The 20,322-nt window shown below is 37.5% G+C and overlaps 1 protein-coding gene and 1 pseudogene across 1 annotated transcript; both read right to left on the bottom strand.

Annotated features, from left to right (window-relative positions):
• Positions 1-1,568: 1,568 nt before the first annotated feature.
• On the bottom strand, positions 1,569-2,513 carry LOC110327881 (olfactory receptor 497-like). Its single transcript, XM_021207147.1, has one exon. The coding sequence runs from the start codon at positions 2,511-2,513 to the stop codon at positions 1,569-1,571; it is 945 nt and encodes a 314-aa protein (XP_021062806.1).
• Positions 2,514-16,682: 14,169 nt separating this feature from the next.
• On the bottom strand, positions 16,683-17,622 carry LOC110336147 (annotated as a pseudogene).
• Between the last annotated feature and the right edge of the window lie 2,700 nt (positions 17,623-20,322).

Genomic DNA, 20,322 nt, shown 5'->3' on the forward strand with positions numbered 1-20,322 from the left:
AAATTTCAATGACAACTTGGTTATATTCTTTAGTTCTCCATGATCCTGAAGAGCTCATTTAGCCAGGTAATTACTCTTAGTGAATATACATGTAAACATCTCCATTGTAATCTTCTTATTCAATTCATTATTTAAATTTATGTGAAAACTTGTGGTGAATTTTTTACCATGAGATCATGTATTGTGAAATATGTATATATGCTGAGAACAAAAAGATCTCAGAGAACTTTTTAGAGAGCAAGAAAAGATCCTTTTAGAAAGAACGTTTTTGGGGAACTTTATAGAGAGCACAGATATCAAGGACTGTTTTAGATATAGAACTTAAAAATAAAGATTAAAATCACTTTTCAATGTATTCTCCTTTTTTCTATGACTTTCACTAGAGTTAGAGCCAGCCAACTTCCTGCAGAGAAGGGGCATAGGGGTATTATTTAATACTCTGATGTTAGGCTACAAGTATTACTTGCCTAAGCCAGTGGTTTTTAACCCTCAGAATGAACAAGAAATTGTATAGGACTTTTGGAAGTTATTATCAAGCATTAAGTATAGTTGAACAGCTAGAAGACCTGAGACCATCAGTATTTAAAGCTATACCTATGTCTGACTCTGTGTCCCATTATTAGCCATTCCAGGCTGGGCAGGCTCTCAGTATGCTATACTGACACAAATCTTATAGGAGTAACCAAACACTTTCTGACTGAATCTAATGCTAATTCCAGAATGTAAAATCCATGCCTAATACCACTCTCAGGGACAAACTCGTGTATAAAGGTTAAATGCTCTAGCAAAGGATCTACCACCATTTTATTATGAAATGGAAATAGTGTTAAACCACTTTGAAATGATGCATCATTATACCAGTAGATTACCATACTCCCCAAGCATCATAAGAGAAAACTTGTTGTTTTGCTCACCAATATTCAGATAATTAGAGATTGTTGAAGATACAGCTCTAATTGGGACACTCATTTCACTCCCCTCTACTCTACAACCAAAGAAGTTACTGTCAAAGTGTAGGTAAAAGATTTCAAGAGACAGAGGTGGGAATGATTGCAAAAACACTTTTCAATGATTACAAAGAAACGCTTTAAACAGGCACAACAGAATGTTTGCAGATGTGAACTCTCATGGGAGCTGTGTCAGTGTGTTTGAGCTCAAGCCATACAAAAGCCCAACATGGAACTGGGAGGAGAAATTGACAACTGATACTTGCCAGGAGAATGAGACTCAATTATCTTTAAGGAATTGTCTTTGCCTATATACCAGAGTATATAAAGACAGCACAAGTATTAACTGACAAAGAGAACATGGAGTTGGAACAGGGAGCTATAGAATTAAGATGAGGTAAGGAGGGGGGGGGGACGACACAAATACTTTGTGTAAAATTCTCTAAGACCAATTTTAAAGTACAAAAATGGGAAATGCAATAAACATAGTTATATATCTTGGGAGGAAAATGAGATGAGAAAAGAGTAGTAAAATGACTAATAACCAAACCTGAGATGGTAGTCACATGGGGCTTGCATGATTTCTAGTATTACTTTACAGTTATAAAACAACAGATTACTTTAAGAAAGTGTTTTCTTACCAAGCTGTCTCCTCAGAGCATCCTTAATCTCATTATTTCTGAGGCTGTAGATGAGGGGATTCAACATGGGGATCACAACCATGTAGAACACAGACACCACCTTGTTCTGGTTAGTAGGGTAGCTGGACTTGGGCATCACATAAATAAATGTGATTGTCCCATAGAATAGAGTGACTGCTGTGAGATGGGAGGTGCATGTGGAAAAGGCCTTCTGTCGCCCCTCCGTGGAGCTCATCTTTAGGATGGTGATAAGGATGTAGGAATAGGAGATGACTATGATAAACACTGTCAGCATAGTAACTGAGCCAGCAGAACATGAAACAAGAGCTACAGAGACACTGATATCAGAACAGGACAGCTCAGCTAAAGGAGCAAAATCACAGAAAAAATGTTCAACTCTATTTGAACCACAGAATAGAAAAGAAAAAAAGGAAACCATAGCAAAGGAAGCATTAAGAAGACCTCCTATATAAGATCCCACAACCAACTGGACACAGACTTGTGTGGACATCTTGATGGAATAAAGCAGTGGGTTGCAGATTGCCACGAAGCGATCATAAGCCATGGTAGCCAAAAGGAAACATTCAACTGACCCAAAGATATCTCCAAAGCTGAGCTGTATGCCACATCCAAGGCAGGAGATGGTATTTCTCTCCACCATGAAGTTAACAAGCATATTGGGTGTGACAGAAGATGAAATGCCTATATCTACAGAAGCCAAGTGGCTAAGAAAAAAGTACATGGGGTGATGGAGCTGGGAAGAGACTCTGATGAGAAGGATGGTGCTGAGGTTCCCAGAGACAGTTACCAGGTAAATGCACAGGATGATGGTGAAGAGGATGACTCTAAGAACTGGGTCATCTGTTAAGCCTAACAAAAGGAACTCTGTCACTGCAGTGTGGTTTCCATCCTCCTGGAAAGCCATGAGATAGTGTAGCTGCTGTCAGTTCAAAGCTGTGATGAAGAAAGTACAGAAAGAGATTTATAAGTAGGTCTCTCTTCCTTTCATTTAATACTAAATAACAGGAACATTAATAATATATTATTTAAAATAGCATAAATAATGGATGCTTTACTGAGATTGTCATTGTTTGTGCATTTATGTGTCTGTTGCCTGGATGTTATATGTGTACACTTTTGAGGGTCATGTTAGTTTTGGGTCTTACCAATGGATGGATAAATAAGGAATCTTTGAAAACTGGAGGTAGCTGGGAAGAGTGGAAGGAGGAGAAATTATGACTTTAAAAAATACTGCATGAGAGAAAAAAAATCTATTTTCAATGAATAAAAACAGAATCTTAGTTTTATACAAAATCACTCTTAACAATTTGCTTATGTAAATATGAGGTGTTTATTTTTTCTTTTGTTACATATTTGTCTGATTGCATCTGATTTCTGTTTATACAATGCTTGGGAATATAGTGTATTTTCTAAGAAAAAATATCTAAATTTACCAGAGAAATAAAAAAAATCTTACCTCTTGAAATAAGAATTCATTTCAAAGTAAGAAGTCCAAAGTTTTTATGATTTTATAGTTGCAATGTTGTCTCCATTGTCTTTGTCACTGCATATAAGTCCCTGCTGAGGCTCTGGATTCCTGTGTGAATTCAAATCATCAGAGATCACTACCTCATTCCCAGTGAGTACTGAGCAGTGCATTTCACAAAACACAATTAATTTTGAAGGAGTCTCTCAATCTCATGCAATATTTTGTTTTCCTCTTTATGTGAGTATGGATATGAGAGGTACAGAATAACTAATTATCCTAGGTAATTGTTCAAGTTGATATTTGATTCAGGTTAGTTCAAACTAAAAGATATTAAATGAAGTAAACTATTTTGACTTTTTTCATCACACACATGGATATTTGTTTTAGTATTTTAGTGGTTGATATAACATATTATTTTAGGTAGGTGCTTGGTGAATATAGGGATGGATGAGATACAAAGTTGAATAATTATTTGAGTCAAACACAATTTTTTATAGGTAAGAGTATAAAATATAATGGTTAACTAGAATATAGTCCAAGAAAGGTATGGGTATTTTCCAAGTAACAATTAACATTTTATAATCATACCCTCAAGTAAGTGACATGTGGTAAAAGCTTACATGGTATAAGGCAGGATAGAAGGCACACTGATTTTCAACCTGAAGAGTCATTTCTTTTGCTAATCTTTCATTAAGTTCTATACTGCACCCTTAATATCATCTTGATAAAAGTGTTTGGCCACTAAACATCAATTGACTTTCATTCAAAGTGTCTTATGGCCGGGCAGTGGTGGCACACACCTTTAATCCCGGCACCTGGGAGGCAGAGGCAGGTGGATTTCTGAGTTTGAGGCCAACCTGGTCTGCAAAGTGAGTTCCAGGATAACCAGGGCTATACAGAGAAACCCTGTCTCAAAACAAAACAAAACAAAACAAAAACCACCACCACCACCACCAACAACAACAACAAAACAACCAACCAAACTAAAAAAACAAAGTGTCTTATGTCCCTGCTGGCAGAGAAGAGGTTGAAACAGGATTATCACTGAAAACACCATGTCTACTAGCCTGGAGTATAGAGCAGTGAATGACAGAAAAGACCCTGTAGCAGATAAGTAAAGACAGTCGTACTGAATTCTGACCTTCATATATGTACTGTGGCATGCAGGCAAGTCAGCTCATGTGGACACGTGAGCAACTGTGCATACACAGATTACACATACAGAAGGAGCAGTCAAAGCTCCTTCCTCTAAGATATATCTTTAACAATTTGTGTAAATTATCTTTTTCTTTTAAAGATTGTCTCTTGTAATACATGTTGACTTTGGAATTCCTAGGTAGCTAAGAAAGAGTTGGAATGTCTGAAATTCTGCAACCAACTTTCTAGTATTTTACTTACAAGTATCTAACACTCTGTTTATGTGGTTTTGGGGATCTAGCAGAGGAGTATAAGTATTCAAGGCAAGGATTGTATCAATTGGGTTTTTTTTTATAAGCTAATATCTTATCTTCGATTACTAATTTGTTTACACACTCACACACACATGCACATACACTCATACATGCAATTTTCTTTGTGCAGAGGAGAGTGAGTAGAGGTTGAGATTAAACTACTTTTCTTTTTTCCCCATTTTTTATTAGGTATTTTCTTTATTTACATTTCAAATGCTATCTCAAATGTTCCCTATATACTCACCCTGCCCCTGCTCCCCTACCCACCCACTCCCACTACTTGGCCCAGGCCTTCCCCTGTGCTGGGTCATATAAAGTTTGCAAGACCAAGGGGCCTCTCTTCCCAATGATGGCCAATTAGGCCATCTTCTGCTANATATGCAGCTAGAGANNNNAGCTCAGGNNNTACTGGTTAGTTCATATTGTTGTTNCACCTANAGGGTTGCAGNCCCCTNCANNTCCTTGGGTACTTTCTCTAGCTCCTCCATTGGGGGCCCTGTGTTCCATCCAATAGCTGACTGTGAGCATCCACTTCTGTGTTTGGCAGGCACTGGCATAACTTTCTAAATGTATTCATGGGTCACATTGGATGCTAGAATGTATAGTGTGGTTGACTGTCACCAAGGAGGCTTCATAAACGGTTATGAGAAAATCATTCATTCATCCATTTCTTTCAAAAATATGTGTTGAATATTTATTGTATGCTAGAAATGGGGTGAAAACTTTAGATAGGTTAAGGAAAGTAAAAGTCTTAGGAAATTTAGACTTCAGTGGAGGAGTTGCTAGAGAATGAATATCCAACATGGCAAGTAGTGTGGAAGACAGATTACATTGACACATGACTCAGGAGCCATAGATATCATGCCACTGCAGAACCAAGACTGACTTTCACCATCCTGCTATTAAAATCAAGGTCAGGCATGTCAATTCCCTCTGAAGCACAGTTCCTTCGATTTGAGGTCATATGGGCTAGAGAAGTAAGACTTCTGCTTCACAATCTCCCGACAGTTACTGTTGAGATGCAGGAGGAAGCTACACTCTGTGCTCTTATTTATAATTAATTTTTTTATTTTATGACACATTTCTACACTTGATCTTAGTATATTTTTAAATAAAATATGGTTACATCACTTCCCTCTCTTCTCACTCTTCCCTCTGACAACTTCAATACCCTTCCACTGTTCTTGAACTAACCATCTGTTTCTCTTTGATTTTTGTTGTTAGTTATATTTAAGTGCATAAATATGTAAATATAATCTATTGATTTTACTTAGTTGTGCTTCTATATATATAATTTCAACTGATAACTTTGATTTGGATAACAAATTAGGGGACTTAATCCTTGGAGAGATTATTTCTTTCTCTGATCATCAGTAGGCAAATTATTCCTGATATTAAAAAACATAACCAGATATCAGGTTAGCATTTTAGAAGAGAACTTCCTACTGCCCCTTTGCTAGGTCAGCACTTCTTAAGATTATCCTTATAAACTCCAGAGAGCTGGTCCTCCACCTTTCTTGGGTAGAATGATAGAGCTGGCCCTGATGGCAAAAACATGGGTGAACTGCACTAAATCATGAGAGCAGAAGAGCTGGCCCTCCCTCTTGCTGGCTTCAGTATTGGGTGAGATGCCTGGGGCTGTGCTGGAGTGGTCACCCTGGTTGTATGGGTGTGAGAGAGGTGGCAGGCTGCCTATATCAGCTCCCACCCAGGGCCAGATCTAGGGTTTGATTTGGCTTACTTACCACAGCATCTAACATATCTATCTATAAACTGTTGTACAAGTGAAGTGACCAGTCCTGCAATTCCAAAGCCACAGGATCTCCACGAGGCAGGATAGACAAAAAGAGTTCTAGTGAGGATCCAGTATTGATAGTATAGTAGAAGCCAGAGGCTATAAACTAGATGATTCATTGAAATGAACATTTGCAAGTAAAAAACTGTGAACTGTTTAACACAGTACAGCTTCCCCACTCTTGTGTGTGTGTGTGTGTGTGTGTGTGTGTGTGTGTGTGTGTGTGTGCATATATTACAGGGATCTCGCAAGGATGGAGGGTTATATGAAGGGGTGGGGTTGTAAGTGGCATTGGGGTGTATGATATGAAATTCATAATCGATCAAATGTTAAAAAATTGAAGTAATCTTGGTGATTTTTTTCATAAGAGGAGGATTTAGTGTCCTTCTATATCTCTTCTGGTTATTTTTGGTTTGAAATCTATTTTGCTAGCTATTAAAGTGGCTATACCAGGTTACTTAGTTTTTTTTAAAGATTATTTTCTTTATTTACATTTCAAATGTTATCCCCTTTCCTATAAACTTGTCCCCCCTCCCCGGAAATTCCCTATCTCCTCTCCCCCTCCCTGGTCTTAGGTCAATTTGCTTGAAATATCTTTCCAGTCCTTTACCTTGAGATAATGTCTTAACTAGCTGTTGAGATGTATTTTTTTTGAAGTGACAGGATTGATACTAATTCCTGATCCATTCTGTGCCTTTTTTTTTGTGATACCTTTAAGAACCACCAATGATCAGTTATTGTTAATTTCTGTTATTTTGTTCCTTTTGCTGCTGCTTCTGGTGGTGGTGGTAATGTATGTGTGCTTTTCTTCTTTTGATTTTTCTAGTATAATATTATTCACATTCTGTGTCTTCATGATTGCAGTTAACCTCTTTAGGTTGGCTTTTCCTTCTAGTACCTCTGTATGGGTGGATTTGTAGACCTGAAGTATCCTGCTTTTTCCATCTATAATGGCTGAAAAATATTTTGGACATAGTAGTCTTGCCTAGAGTCTCAGAACATCTATCTAGACATTTATGATTTTAGAGTCTCCATTGACAAATCAGGTGTAATTCTAGTTGGTATGTCTTTATATATTACTTGTCCTTCATCCTTACAACTTTTAATATTCTTTCTTTGTTCTGTAAACTTTGTGTTTTGATTATTGTATGCAGAGTGGCTTCATTTCTGAATCAGTATATCGTTTTTTTTTTTTTAATGCTTTTTATGCCTTTATAGGCCTTTCTTTCATTAGGTTAGGAATTTTTTTCTTCTATAATTTTGATGAAAATAACTTCTGGGCCTTTGGACTGTGTTTGTTCTCTTGCTTCCATTCCTATTATTCTTAGATTTAATGTTTTTATACTGTTCCACATTTCCTAGATATTTTGTTTTAGGATTTTTTTTATATTTAACTTTTCATTGACTAATGCATCTACTTTCTTCCTATGATATCTTCAATACCTGAGATTCTCTCGTTCACTTCTTGTATTTTGTAGGCGACACTTGCCTCTATAGTTCCTTTTCAAATTCCTAAATTTTTCATTTCCAGAATTCCTTCAGTTTGGGTTATTTTTTATTGATTCAGTTTCTAGTTTTAGGTTCTTGACCCCACTTCTCTGTCTGGAATAGAATGTGGATTAGCAGAGACTGTATACTGCAGTTCCCTGCTGTGATAAAACAAAGTGCAAGGGAAGAGAGCTTAGGAGGGGCAGTCTATGAGTTCCAGAGAAGATGAGGGCTGGAGTTGTATAAGGAAGGCTGCAGCAGGTGATCTATTGCAGAGCTAAGGATGAGGCCTTTGGATTGGATTTGAAGAAGAGCAGGGAGTAGTGAAGGTCTTTAATTAGCTATCATGTTTCCCTGGACTTCTCAATTATTATTTTCCGAGGCAATGCCTGCTGGTGTTTGATACTAGGGTAATAGAATGAGTTGGGGGGGGGGGCTTCTGGATGTGATCAGGAAGGAAAGGGAAACTTCAGCAGGCATTGTGCAGTAAACTTGGGGAAGAGCTTGAGGAACTGGATTTGAAGGAACAAGAGGAAAGATGAAGAGACCTGTTCCTGGATTGCTTGTTTCCCTGGCAAAAGAGATGAAGTGTTACTCTCTTGGATAAAATGTATTTATACAAAGACAATAGATGTGCAAACTTCAAAGAGCACATTAAAGCATAAATGATTTTAAATGTCAAAATGCTAAAAATGAAACGTTAATAGGTAAGGGAGACTTTGAGTGATCTCTTGAGTTGTCTGAGTAAGATACCACCAATTAATCTTATTGATAATACAGCTTTCCAACCACCCACACCTCTATCTTCATCTCTTAGATTTATATAAATCAGTAGATCATTTCTTTCAGATTATGATCCTGTTAGGTTGGGCAGTGACCCATGGCTTTTAATTCCATCACTTGGAAACAGAGGCAGATAGGTCTGTATGAAAAACAAACACACAAAACAACATGAAAATAAACACTCAGATTACAATAGCATTCTCATTTAGAGGATTCCAGATGATTCTGTATTTCCAAATGTACAAATTGCATTCAAAGAACACAGAACTTATGTGAGATATTTTTGTTCAAAGCTGCAGAGAAACTTGGTCAATGAAAGGGATAAACACAGAGAAATTTTCTAAATATTCCTATTTTAGTTAACCTAGAGTTTTTATGATAATGTTCTTGATAGTAAGATTAAGAAATGTTGCATAAAATATCATCAATACAATTGTAAATTTCCATAGTATACTGTATATTTGCTACATAGTGGTCATAGTCTATGTCAATCAGCAAGAAGCACTTTGCTGACACAAATGTCACTACAGAACAGAAGTGGGCCTCACAGCCAGTCACAGAGATGAGTATTTCCTTCCTGGAAAAGACCTCCAGCATGATTGATGTGACTGCACTGGAGTAACCTAATGTCTAGAAAGGAAAAATGGCTGAGGAAATGGTACATGGGGGTGTGAGGTAGGGGGCTGCTTCTGATTAGCATGATTATGCTCACATTGACAATTAAGGTAAAAAAGTAGATTGTTAGAAATAGCAAATGGCACAGACTTTAACATCCTCCATTAACTCCCCCAAAATGAATATTCATGTGACAACTCTTATATTCTCTATTTAATGTTTATAGTGCCATTGTTTCCTGTTTTACTTTACTTCTGACATATGTCTTTATAATTAATCTTTTGATTTATCCTGTGACAGTATTGGCATGAGTAATTTGTTTTTCAAAATCTAATCATATTGAGACTTCTCTAAGTCCCTCATATTGACCTATGAAGGAAAAAGATACTAAAATGAAGAGGTTCAACTTTAGGAAAAGTTACCTTGGAGAGAAACTCCATGGTGTGACCAAATTTTTACTAGTACTAAAAAAGAGATTGCTCAGTAGGAGAAAGTGCTTGTTATGAAAATCTAAGGACCTGATTTTCCTTCCCCTAACCTACAACAAAGCTTGTTGTGATAGTGTGCATCTGTATTTCCAGTACTTCTATAATGAGATGGGAGCACAGGCAGGATAATCTGAACATCATCGTGTGATGATATGATATTATGTGGAATATAAAGTAGGACAGAAATAAGTAGAGTCTTAAAACAAGTTTGAATGACAGATTCCTAGAATATTGCCCTCTGATATTTGTATGTGACCTACACCATGTCTTTACTCACACCCACATGCACACCCCGAAATCCAAACCAAAAATCAGAATAACAACAGAGTAACAAAGGAGAGGAAAATGCTGTCTCCACATTATGTCTTAATGGCTATCTTCTTCAAACCATCTTTCAGAGCAATTTTTTTCTCCCTAATTGATGAGTCTTTTGTCTTTGACTAGCTCTCATATACTTTGTCTTCAATTTCAAAAATTTAATCTGTCTATGGCCTGCTCTGTGTTTCTTTAACCAAATGTTGCACACATTTCTCTAAATCAGTAACTACAGGGACCCGGAGGTTCACCTCAGTGTTGGTCTTTGTTTTTTTCTCTTAATTTGCAACAGAATGGTATTAATTGTATGATGCTTTCTGTCTACTGTTTTATTGGACATTTTTCTTTTCTTATTTTACTGATTGTTTCTTTGACTGCTTGCTCATCATCTCACTGCTGTTTTTCTTCCTTTCTGTACCAACCGTTGCTGTCTTGAAATACTGACTAAAACTAAATTGGAGAGGAAAGGTTATCTGGCTTATACTTCAATGTCACTGTCCATCATTGGGATAGAAACTCAAAACTGGAAACTGAAGTCAGGAACTGAAGCAGAGACCTTGAATGAACAGTGCTTACTGGCTTGCTCTCCATGGCTTGCTTAGCTGCTTTCAAGACCATCTGCCCAGAAGTGACACAATGAGCTGGACCTTCCCCCATTTATCGTTAAGCAGAAATACATTATACAACTATTCACAGGCCAGTCTGATGGATGTGTTTTCTCAAAAGTTAAGCCCTCTTCCCAGATAACTATAGCTGATTTCAAGTTGACAAAATATTCTAACCACCATATTATGCTACTCAGCTGCAGGATCATAACAGCGCTCATTTCCCCAGTTTATTTGCTGGCCTAAATTAGAAAGTAGGATAGTGTGAGTCAGCTCCCCAGCCCATAGAGCCACTGAAGCTAAATGAGTGGGGGAGTGCTACTTCTTCATTTGTGCTCGCATAAATTATGGCAAATGTTGTTCAAGGAGCTTCTGTTGGTCTACAGCCACAGTTTCAATATTTCTACTTAATGTCTTTGCTATCTGTGTCTTCCTGGGGTTTGGAAGCTCTTCAATATCACTAGTAAATAAATCCTTTCCTAACATGATATTTTTCTAGCTGGAGTACATTAGAAGGAAATAATATGGTTGCCCACGGAGTCCAAGGGATGAATATTCAACCTCAATTACTATTTTGCCCATGTTCACCCAGCTAGAAGCAGGCTTACTCCCATCTCTTGAGAATTCCAGCCCTATATTCTGTTTTGCAATGGCACCCAAAGCCTGTGATGTTAGAGAATTTCACCAGTAAACAAAGTGTACACTTCAACAAGACATTTGTCATGAAATCATCAACCTATGTTGATGAGATATTCCCCCCAAAATAAAAATCTTGGAAATGGAAACCTTTGTCTGGGGTTGTTATTTTGATGAATGTTTGACTTCTTCATGCTGGTAATTTGTGCAGAATAAATGCTCATTGCTTCTGCATCATATATTTGTTTCTGGGAGTCTTCTTTCAGTGATTCTTGGACTCTAATATTTGGGAGCTCATCCAGTGGGATTGATGAGGAACCCTAACATGATAGTAGAACATTTTTAGGGGTACAATTGGTTCTGCACCTATCAGTGAGTTGTGGCCCTCTGTGTTTTCATCTCTTGTCCTGTCTTGCTTGGAGTCTACTCTGTTCAGTGTAGGGTGAGCTTTTTACTTCTCCTTCTCTGTTTCTTTGGCTGACACAACCTTCAGGCTACCAGAGGCAGGGCAGATGTGCCACAGACTTCCTCTTGGCCACCTGGTTCCAGGGACACTTCTGAACTCCCTATATTAGACATGAACAGCTCCCATTTGTATGATTTGCACCAGATTTTGTTAAAGGCTGAAAGGATGGACAGTTGTAGTAGGCCCTACCCAAGAGCAGGAGAAGCTCCCATCTCCTGAGCCTTCCCAGTGGCAGTGGGAGCCAGAGAACTCAGGCCAAACCTAGGGATTAGTGGAGGCTGGTGGGTTTTTCCTGATAGGCTGGACCAATTGCACAGGAGAGGTTGCCATCAGCCTCGTTTGGTTTCCTTTTCAAACTCCTATAGGCTTATTGTGTGTTTTATGTGCTTGTGGATTATGTGTTCTCCCTTATAACCTCGAGGGACTCCATACTGCTGCCAGCCAGTGTCTCTTCACGGGACCTAGTCCAATTATAGTGTAAGGAGTTCAGATGCCTGGCAGAGAATAGACGCTTAACTCTACCTAGGTGGGTAAACTATCCATCTTTTGCAGGAATGAATGGCCAGCAGATCTATCAACTCTGTTTATTATGTTAACTCCTGGACTATGGGACATATAGGTCCCTTTGGTGAGACATCTTGGTCTGGAGAAAAATGGTTAAAACTTCATCTGCTGATTGTTTACCCCTTTGACTTAGTTTTAACTCATTTCAATTATTTTTAGGAGGAAAACAAGAAGGTGAATTGGGACAACAAAAATTGATAGAGTGGAGCTGCCCTTGGAGCCCTGCCATCTGACTGTATCAAGGTGGCAGCAAGACAGGCTCTGTGCAGGCTGCTCTTAAAAGGTCCATCAGCTTCTCGGAAGCTTTAATAAGGATGCTTCATGGCTAATTTTGCTACAAAATATCTATGCTCGTGAAAATTGGATTCAACAGGTAGCAAGGAGCACCTTCCTTAAAATTATAACTAAAAAAATAAAGAAAAAATGGTCTGTTATAAATGTATATATGTATGTGGCCACTGCATGATATTTCTGATCTGTCTTAAATATATAAGGTTACTGTATTTTGCTTGTCTTAGTTATAAAATATTGATTTATAATTTATGATATATGGCTAAGTATCTGTAATATCATTAATAAAATGTTGATTTAAAACAACTCAAGGTTAAAACCATTCTGGACCAGAACATATGATATAAGCCAACCAGGGTTTTTTGCAGATACTTATGAGTTGGGATGATATGTTATACAATTCCTGCCTTAAAAAATCAGACTTATAAAAGATAGGATTTAAAATTGGCTCTTGCTAAGACAAAAGTATGGACTATCCAGAGACTACCCCACCCGGGGATCCATCCCACCATCAGCCACCAAACCCAGACACTATTGCACATGCCAGAAAGATTCTGCTGAATGGACCCTGATATAGCGGCCTCTTGTGAGGCTATGCCAGTCCCTGACAAACACAGAAGTGGATGCNCACAGCCAGCTATTGGATGGAACACAGGGCCCCCAATGGAGGAGCAAGAGAAAGTACCCAAGGAATTGAAGGGGTCTGCAACCCTATAGGTGGAACAACAATATGAACTAAACAGTAACCCCCTGAGCTCGTGTCTCTAGCTGCATATGTAGCAGAAGATGGCCTTATCAGCCATCATTGGGAAAAGAGGCCCCTTGGTCTTGCAAACTTTATATGACCCAGCACAGGGGAATGCCAGGGCCAAGAAGTGGGAGTGGGTGGGCAGGGGAACAGGGCGGGGGGAGGGCATAGGGGACATTCGGGATAGAATTTGAAATGTAAATGAAGAAAATATTTAATAAAATAATTTTTTAAAAAAGAAAAACATGGCTCTTGGATGAGGTTTTAAAATGCACCCCCATGCATTCATATGAGGGAGCTTTGCTTGATAGCAGTGAAGTTTTATGGCATGAAGGTAATGCACTTGGTATTTATTTTGTAGACATGGAATTGTTAAAGTGTTGAAAATTCAGTTTGTCTTCTAGAGATTTTATATATATATATATATATATATATATATATATATATATATATATATATATATATAAAACTATGAGACATTTTAAAATTTATTAGATAGTTGAAATGTCTTTGTTGGTATACAATTGTTATAGGAGAAACAATTTTTTATTAGATATTTTATTTATTTACATTTCAAATGCTATCCTTTTTCCCAGTTTTCCCCTCTGGACACCTCCTGCCCCATCCTTCCTGCCCTTGCTTCTATGAATGTTGTTACCCACTTACCCACTCATGAACCCCCACTTCCCCATCCTGGCATTTCCCTACACTGGATATCGAGCCTTCACAGGATCAAGGGCCTCTCCTTCCACTGATGTCCAACAAGGCCATCCTCTGCTACATACATGGCTGGAGCTATGTGTCCCTCCATGTGTACTCTTTGGTTGGTGGTTTAGTCCCTGGGAGCTGTGGGTGGGGAGAGGGGGGTCTGGTTAGTTGATATTTTTGTTTTCCTATTAATTGCAAACCCCTTCTGAAAAATTTTTCATAAAAGTAACTATGATGGTTACAAAATTATGATGACTTTAAAAGTTTTATTGGACAACAGCAATCAGGTTAAAACCATATTGGGGGGAGACAATTATGATAAAAAAGGCTCAGGTAATTCCTATTATTATGGTTACAGATCTGATGATAAAAAATAAGAAATATGATAGCAGAAGGGTTTTATTTAAAAATACAGTTATTAGTTAATGCAATATAATGTCAAATATTTATATATATAATGCCAAATATATATATATATATATATATATATATATATATATATATATATATATATATATATATATATTTCCTGATGTTCTCTACCTATAATGGATTGAAGGGTTTAAACACTAAAAAGATAAAAAAAAAACTCACTGGCTCTTGGAGCCCAGATCCATCCCTTTCAGTTTGACTGAGCTCTGACAAGCCTCCAGCAGTCCTCTCCTTTCAACTCAAAGAACAAATAACAGCCAAGGACCTTGGGAGTTTTTTTCCCCATCTTGTTAACCTTTTCTGTCCCAACACTTGCTTCAGCTTAAACCTAATCATACAGGAACTGTTGTGTTCTATGACGAGATACCTAAAAAAGTCAAAAAAATTTTCCTGGTCTCTTTATTTAATACATTCATAGTTTAAAAACTTTTTTTTGATAACCAATGAGCTTCAATTCAAATTATGATTTTAAGGCTCAAATCTAACAGGCTTTATCTCGCAATAGCTACTATAATTAAAAATACAAGTTAATAATCAATAACCTTATAAATGATAATACCTTTTAATATATTCAGAAATATATTAAAGTCATGCTAAGTATTAATACAGTTAATTTCAAGATTTAAGATTTATTTAGTCTCTTGTTTTACATTTATAAAGTACAGTTTAAAACTGATAATTAAGAATGAATATTATTTAACTCATATGCTAGGTACATACTAGCCCTTGTTGATATTATCAATACTATTCAACCCTTTCTGATAATTTAAATCACTTAGCTTTTAGTTTTATTGTCGTATCTCTTACATTAGAGGATAAATTCTGCCCTTAGTAGTTTTCATATGTCATCCTATCCATTGGGCTAGACTAACACGTGAAATGTGAGAAACACTAAACACAATTCTGGAATGTATATAATTGTAAAGTGAATGAATAGAAACATCAATGCCTTTGGTTCTATCAGTTATAAGATGGAAATTATCTCTGAAACACTAAAGTTGACAGGAAAAAGGGATGATTTTGATCATCACCCATATATGGAGGTTTATTGCTGTTCTCTAGAGGCAGCCAGATTTCAATGGTGATAGAGCCAGGTCTGCTCCATTGTGCTCACAAGGATGAGGGGTTAACCATGAAATCTTTCTGAAAATGTCCTCTTCACAGTCTCACAATTGAACTTGTAAACTTGAAAGTCTTCTGGGAGGCCACTTCCACTGTTGTTCTTGTTGTTTGCTTCCCTTGTTCCTTCCAAGGTCAATCTAACACAGGAACTGAGGTTTTGCTCCTAAGAAAACTTCAGATATGTGAAGGAGGGGTTTTCTTTTATTTTCTATGGGACCCATATTAGGCCAGTGCCACAGGTTTATACCACACATCAGATTTTTGTGGTATCTCATAGGCAACATTTTTATAAAAAGTATATTTCTACCAACTATAATTCCTAGTTGATCTCTATCATTTTTCTCACAATGTTCAAAGATAATTGTACTCATAAGGTTTATTTTGGATAATCTGTGTTAATCCAGACACATAATGAAGCACTGTGATGGGTGTTAGTAAGCTTCCTGTTGCTAGAGAAAAGGAGCTGAGTTAATCAGCTAGCAATGAAGATAAAGGTTTGTTGTTAGGATGAAGCTTTTAAGGCCATAATCTTGTGTGAATGAAATTTGTTGTTGTGGATCTGTGGTTGAACATCACCAAAGACATACATAGTGAAGCAAAACCCCTCAATTTATGGTCAATAAAGAGAAAAGACAAAGAGTATTCTGGGTGTATAAACTCCTTTATGGCATGTCTCTAATGAACTAAATTTTTTCTACTAGGTTCAACCTCTCTGATACTAGCCTTTCATAATAGCACTAGTGTACCTAGATTTACCAAACACATAAAACATTGAAGGAAGTTAAGACGCAATCTGTATTTGAGTTGATGATGATTTTTTTAAAATATGAAACTAAATAACTGTTTTCAGCAGACTATATTTTGCAAGTTTCAATTTAAAGTCTTAATTAAAACTTCATTTTATTTATTTAAAGTAACTTATTATGTCCCTGTTACATCTTCTGTAATCTGAAAATTAAATTCTGATATATATTGTAATTCTCATTCATGAATAATATTAAAAGACTTTTTCAATCACAGACACTCAAGTTTCTTTTAATATTATTATACCTTTAAGACATTTTTTGCCGTAGCAATCCCATAGCATAATAGATTTCTCTAAGAACATGTTTTCCTACCTATATGTCTCTTGAGAACATCTTTAATTTCATTATTTCTGAGGCTGTAGATGAGTGGATTCAACATGGGGATCACCACTATGCAGAACACAGATACCACCTTGTTTTGGTCTGTGGAGTAGCTAGATTTTGGCATCAGGTAGATGAATGTGACGGTTCCATAGAACAGAGTGATTGTAGTGAGGTTGGAGGTGCAGGTGGAAAAGCTTTATGGCAAGTCCCGGTGGAGTGCATCTTCAGAATGGTGATGAAGATATAAATGTAGGAGACAGCAATAATAAGCACTGTAATCACAATGACAGTGTCACCAGAAATAGTGACAAGAATAAAAACACTGTCATCAGAACAAGAGAGCTCAATTAAAGGAGTAAAATCACAGAAAAAGTGATTGATTCTATTTGGTCCACAGAAGTAAAAAGAAAAGAATGAAAGGCTGAAGGAAGAAGCATTAAGAAAACTGCTTACGTATGCTACTACAAGCAATTGAACACAGAGTTGTGAGGACATCTTGGTTGAATAAAGCAGTGAACTATGGATTGCCACAGACAGATCATAAGCCATTGCACCTAGAACAAAGCACTCAACTGTCCCAAAGAAAGCACCTGAGCCAAGCTGGATACCACACCATAGGGTTGTAATGGTATTTTTATCCACCCAGAAACTGACATGAATAATAGGTGTGACAGAAGATGAGTATCCTATGTCAACAGAACCCAAGTGGCTGAGAAAATGTACATGGGGTGATGGAGCTGGAAAGAGCCTCTGATGAGAAGAATGGTGCTGAGGTTGCCAGACACAGTCACCAGGTAAATGCACAGGAAAATGCTGAAGAGGATGACTCTAAGGCCTGGGTCATCTGTTAAACCCAATAAAATGAACTCTGTAACTGTAGTGTGGTCCCCATCCTCCAGGAAAGCCATGGGGTAGTGTAACTGCTGCTAGGTCAAGGCTGTGATGGAGACAGTATAGAAAGGCATTTATGTTTATGGATCACCAGTTTCATTAACACAAATATGAGGGGTTATCACAAGTAAATTTAAAGAGTATGTGACAGTTCTGACAGTTTTGATCAAGTCTCTTGATATTTATACATGTATGTGTAACTAATATGTATTAATATAATTTTATTTATTTTTGACTTGCTTCCTTGTAATTTTTTATTGAAAACAAATTTCTATTCCCATACAATACATTCCGACCACTGTGTTTGCTACCTTCATACCTCCTGGTTCCCCCACACACACACACACACAGGCACACCTTCCTTCTCCTCCAGATCAACTCCCCTTCTGTTTTCCTTCAAAAAGTTGCAAGCCTCCAAGAAACAACACCCACACATGAAAAAACAAGATAGTGTAAGAGAAGACAAACGAATTCATACTGAGGCTGGACAAGGCGGTAGGAAGAAAAGAGTTTCAAAGCAGGAATTAAAGTCAGAGAAATGCCTGTTTTACTAATACTAGTCCAATTCAAAACATCAAGCTAACAGCTGTAGCATTCACAGAGGCTCTGTTGCAGACTCATGCAGCCCTTAGGCTTGCTGCTTCAGTCTCTGTGAGCCAATACGAAGCCTTCTCATCTAAACACAAATACTAGAAACCTTCCTTCATAAAATATATCTCTTGGTATTTTCCCCACTGGGTCTTATTGACTTCTTTGTCAAAGATCAGGTGACCATAGGTATGTGGGTCTATTTCTGAGTCTTTAACTATATTCCATTGATCAACCTGTCTCTGTATCATGTCGTTTATAACTATTGCTCTGTATTACAGCTTGAGATCAGGGATTGTGATTCTCCCAGAACTCCTGGGGGGATCAGGCTGTCTCTGGACTTGGGCAAGGTGGAGAGGGTCTGGAGCTCAAGATCTACTCCAGGGTGCAGTTGAGGACCTGTGAACCTGGTGGCTTCTGAATTTCCAGTTGTCTCTTTTTTTATTCTAAGAATCCTCTGGTTAGCTTGTCTTCTGTGTAACACTAGTCCAGTCTTTGATTGTATCTATCAATCCACTCATTTACTCCTGGTTTCTTTTGATTATCTTATGAATCAGTATCCCATGATCCTTTGCTTCTTAGGAGACAGCAAGCATACTTTTTTTTTCTTAACATAGGGATAGAATTCAGAGATCTGTCTGCCTTTTTAAAACATAGACAATGAGATAGTTGGGTGGGACCCTGCCCTGAAATTACCATTTCTACCACACCTGGGCCTAAACTAACTCTGTCCTATACTGACTTTGAACTTAGATATCTGCCTGCCTTTGTATGTTTTAGACATGCTGCTCATAGTATAGCTCCCTTTGTTCCTTTAGATTCATGAAGCCTCTTATAAATTTTATTCCATCCTTTTGCATAGTTGAGAAGTTATATATATATATTTTCCATACATGTATTTAGAGCTCTTTCCCATAGCCATATGAACATATGGAATGAGCATTTTAAACAAATGAATTTGTTATTTTCCTCAACAAGGACAATATGTACAAGAGATGGAGCCTAGAGTCCACACAACCTTGCTGGAGTTCATCCTATAAAGGTTAACAAGCAAGCGTGTTCTTCGTGTCATCCTTTTGCCTTTTCTTGGAATATGCATTCTCAGTTTACTAGCGTAATCAATTTAGTAATAAGCTGTCTCCAGCTCCACAGTACCGTTATTGCAGTCAACCTCTATATTGCTTCTTAGCTGTCTGGCTTTTATGAACCTTGCCTATTCCAAAGCAATTACACCTATAATGCTGATGGTATTCATTGTACACTGAATAGCACTCCTGTGCATGTCCATGAAGCCCAAATCAGTTCTGCAGTGACTTTTGGAACAGCAGAGTGCTTTCTTCTAGCTGACATGACCTATGATATCTATATGGCCATCTGTTTACCCCTAAACTATCCCATACATATGTCTCACAAATCTGCCTCCTCTTAGTTGGACTTCTTATGTGACTAGCAGTGAGTACTTGAAAACTTACCTGTTCTTAAGTCTGTACTTCTATGTATCAAATCAGATAGCTCTCTCCTGTGATTTCTCCATATGTTGAAACTATTTAGCTCAGATGTCTCCATTGTTGGAATCATCCCATCCATCTCTGTTGGATTCATCGTTGTAGTATCAGTGTTTTTCATAGCTATCTCCTGCCACACCCACTCCAGTAAAGTCTGCATGGCAAGTCCAAAAGTTTGGCCACAGTCTTGAAGCAAAAATTTTACAGAAACTTGTCTCCTGGAGAGTCTCTGGTACCCCATAACCAGATTTGTCCCTGTGATAGTGTGGATGGACTTACATGATTTTTTGCAGTATTTTACTGGATAAGAGCTAAAAATCTCAGGGCTAGTTCAACAAAGTAAACTTAGAATTACAGCTGAGTCACTCCCATATGCAGGAATTTACAATGGTCTAGGAAGAAGGAGGGTTAAGGTTTAAGGAGGAAATAGAATATTGTATTATTCATGAAAAGGTTAGCAAGAGTGGAAACCCCCCTGGTGGTGGGTTATACAATAGATCAGAATTGCACCTGGGCATATTAGCCATTTCACCTGACTCCTGTCAATAGCTGACTTTAGATAGGGCTGATCTTATCTCAGTTGTAAATATTGCCTGGTTCCTGCCTGTCTTTTTTTTTTTTTTT

Source organism: Mus pahari, chromosome 1, assembly GCF_900095145.1.
Source record: "Mus pahari chromosome 1, PAHARI_EIJ_v1.1, whole genome shotgun sequence".
Classification (NCBI taxonomy): Eukaryota; Metazoa; Chordata; class Mammalia; order Rodentia; family Muridae; genus Mus; species Mus pahari.

Coding starts and splice junctions, on each gene's coding strand:
- LOC110327881 (XM_021207147.1), bottom strand. CDS start 2,513: ATGGCTTTCCAGGAGGATGGAAACCACACTGCAGTGACAGAGTTCCTT.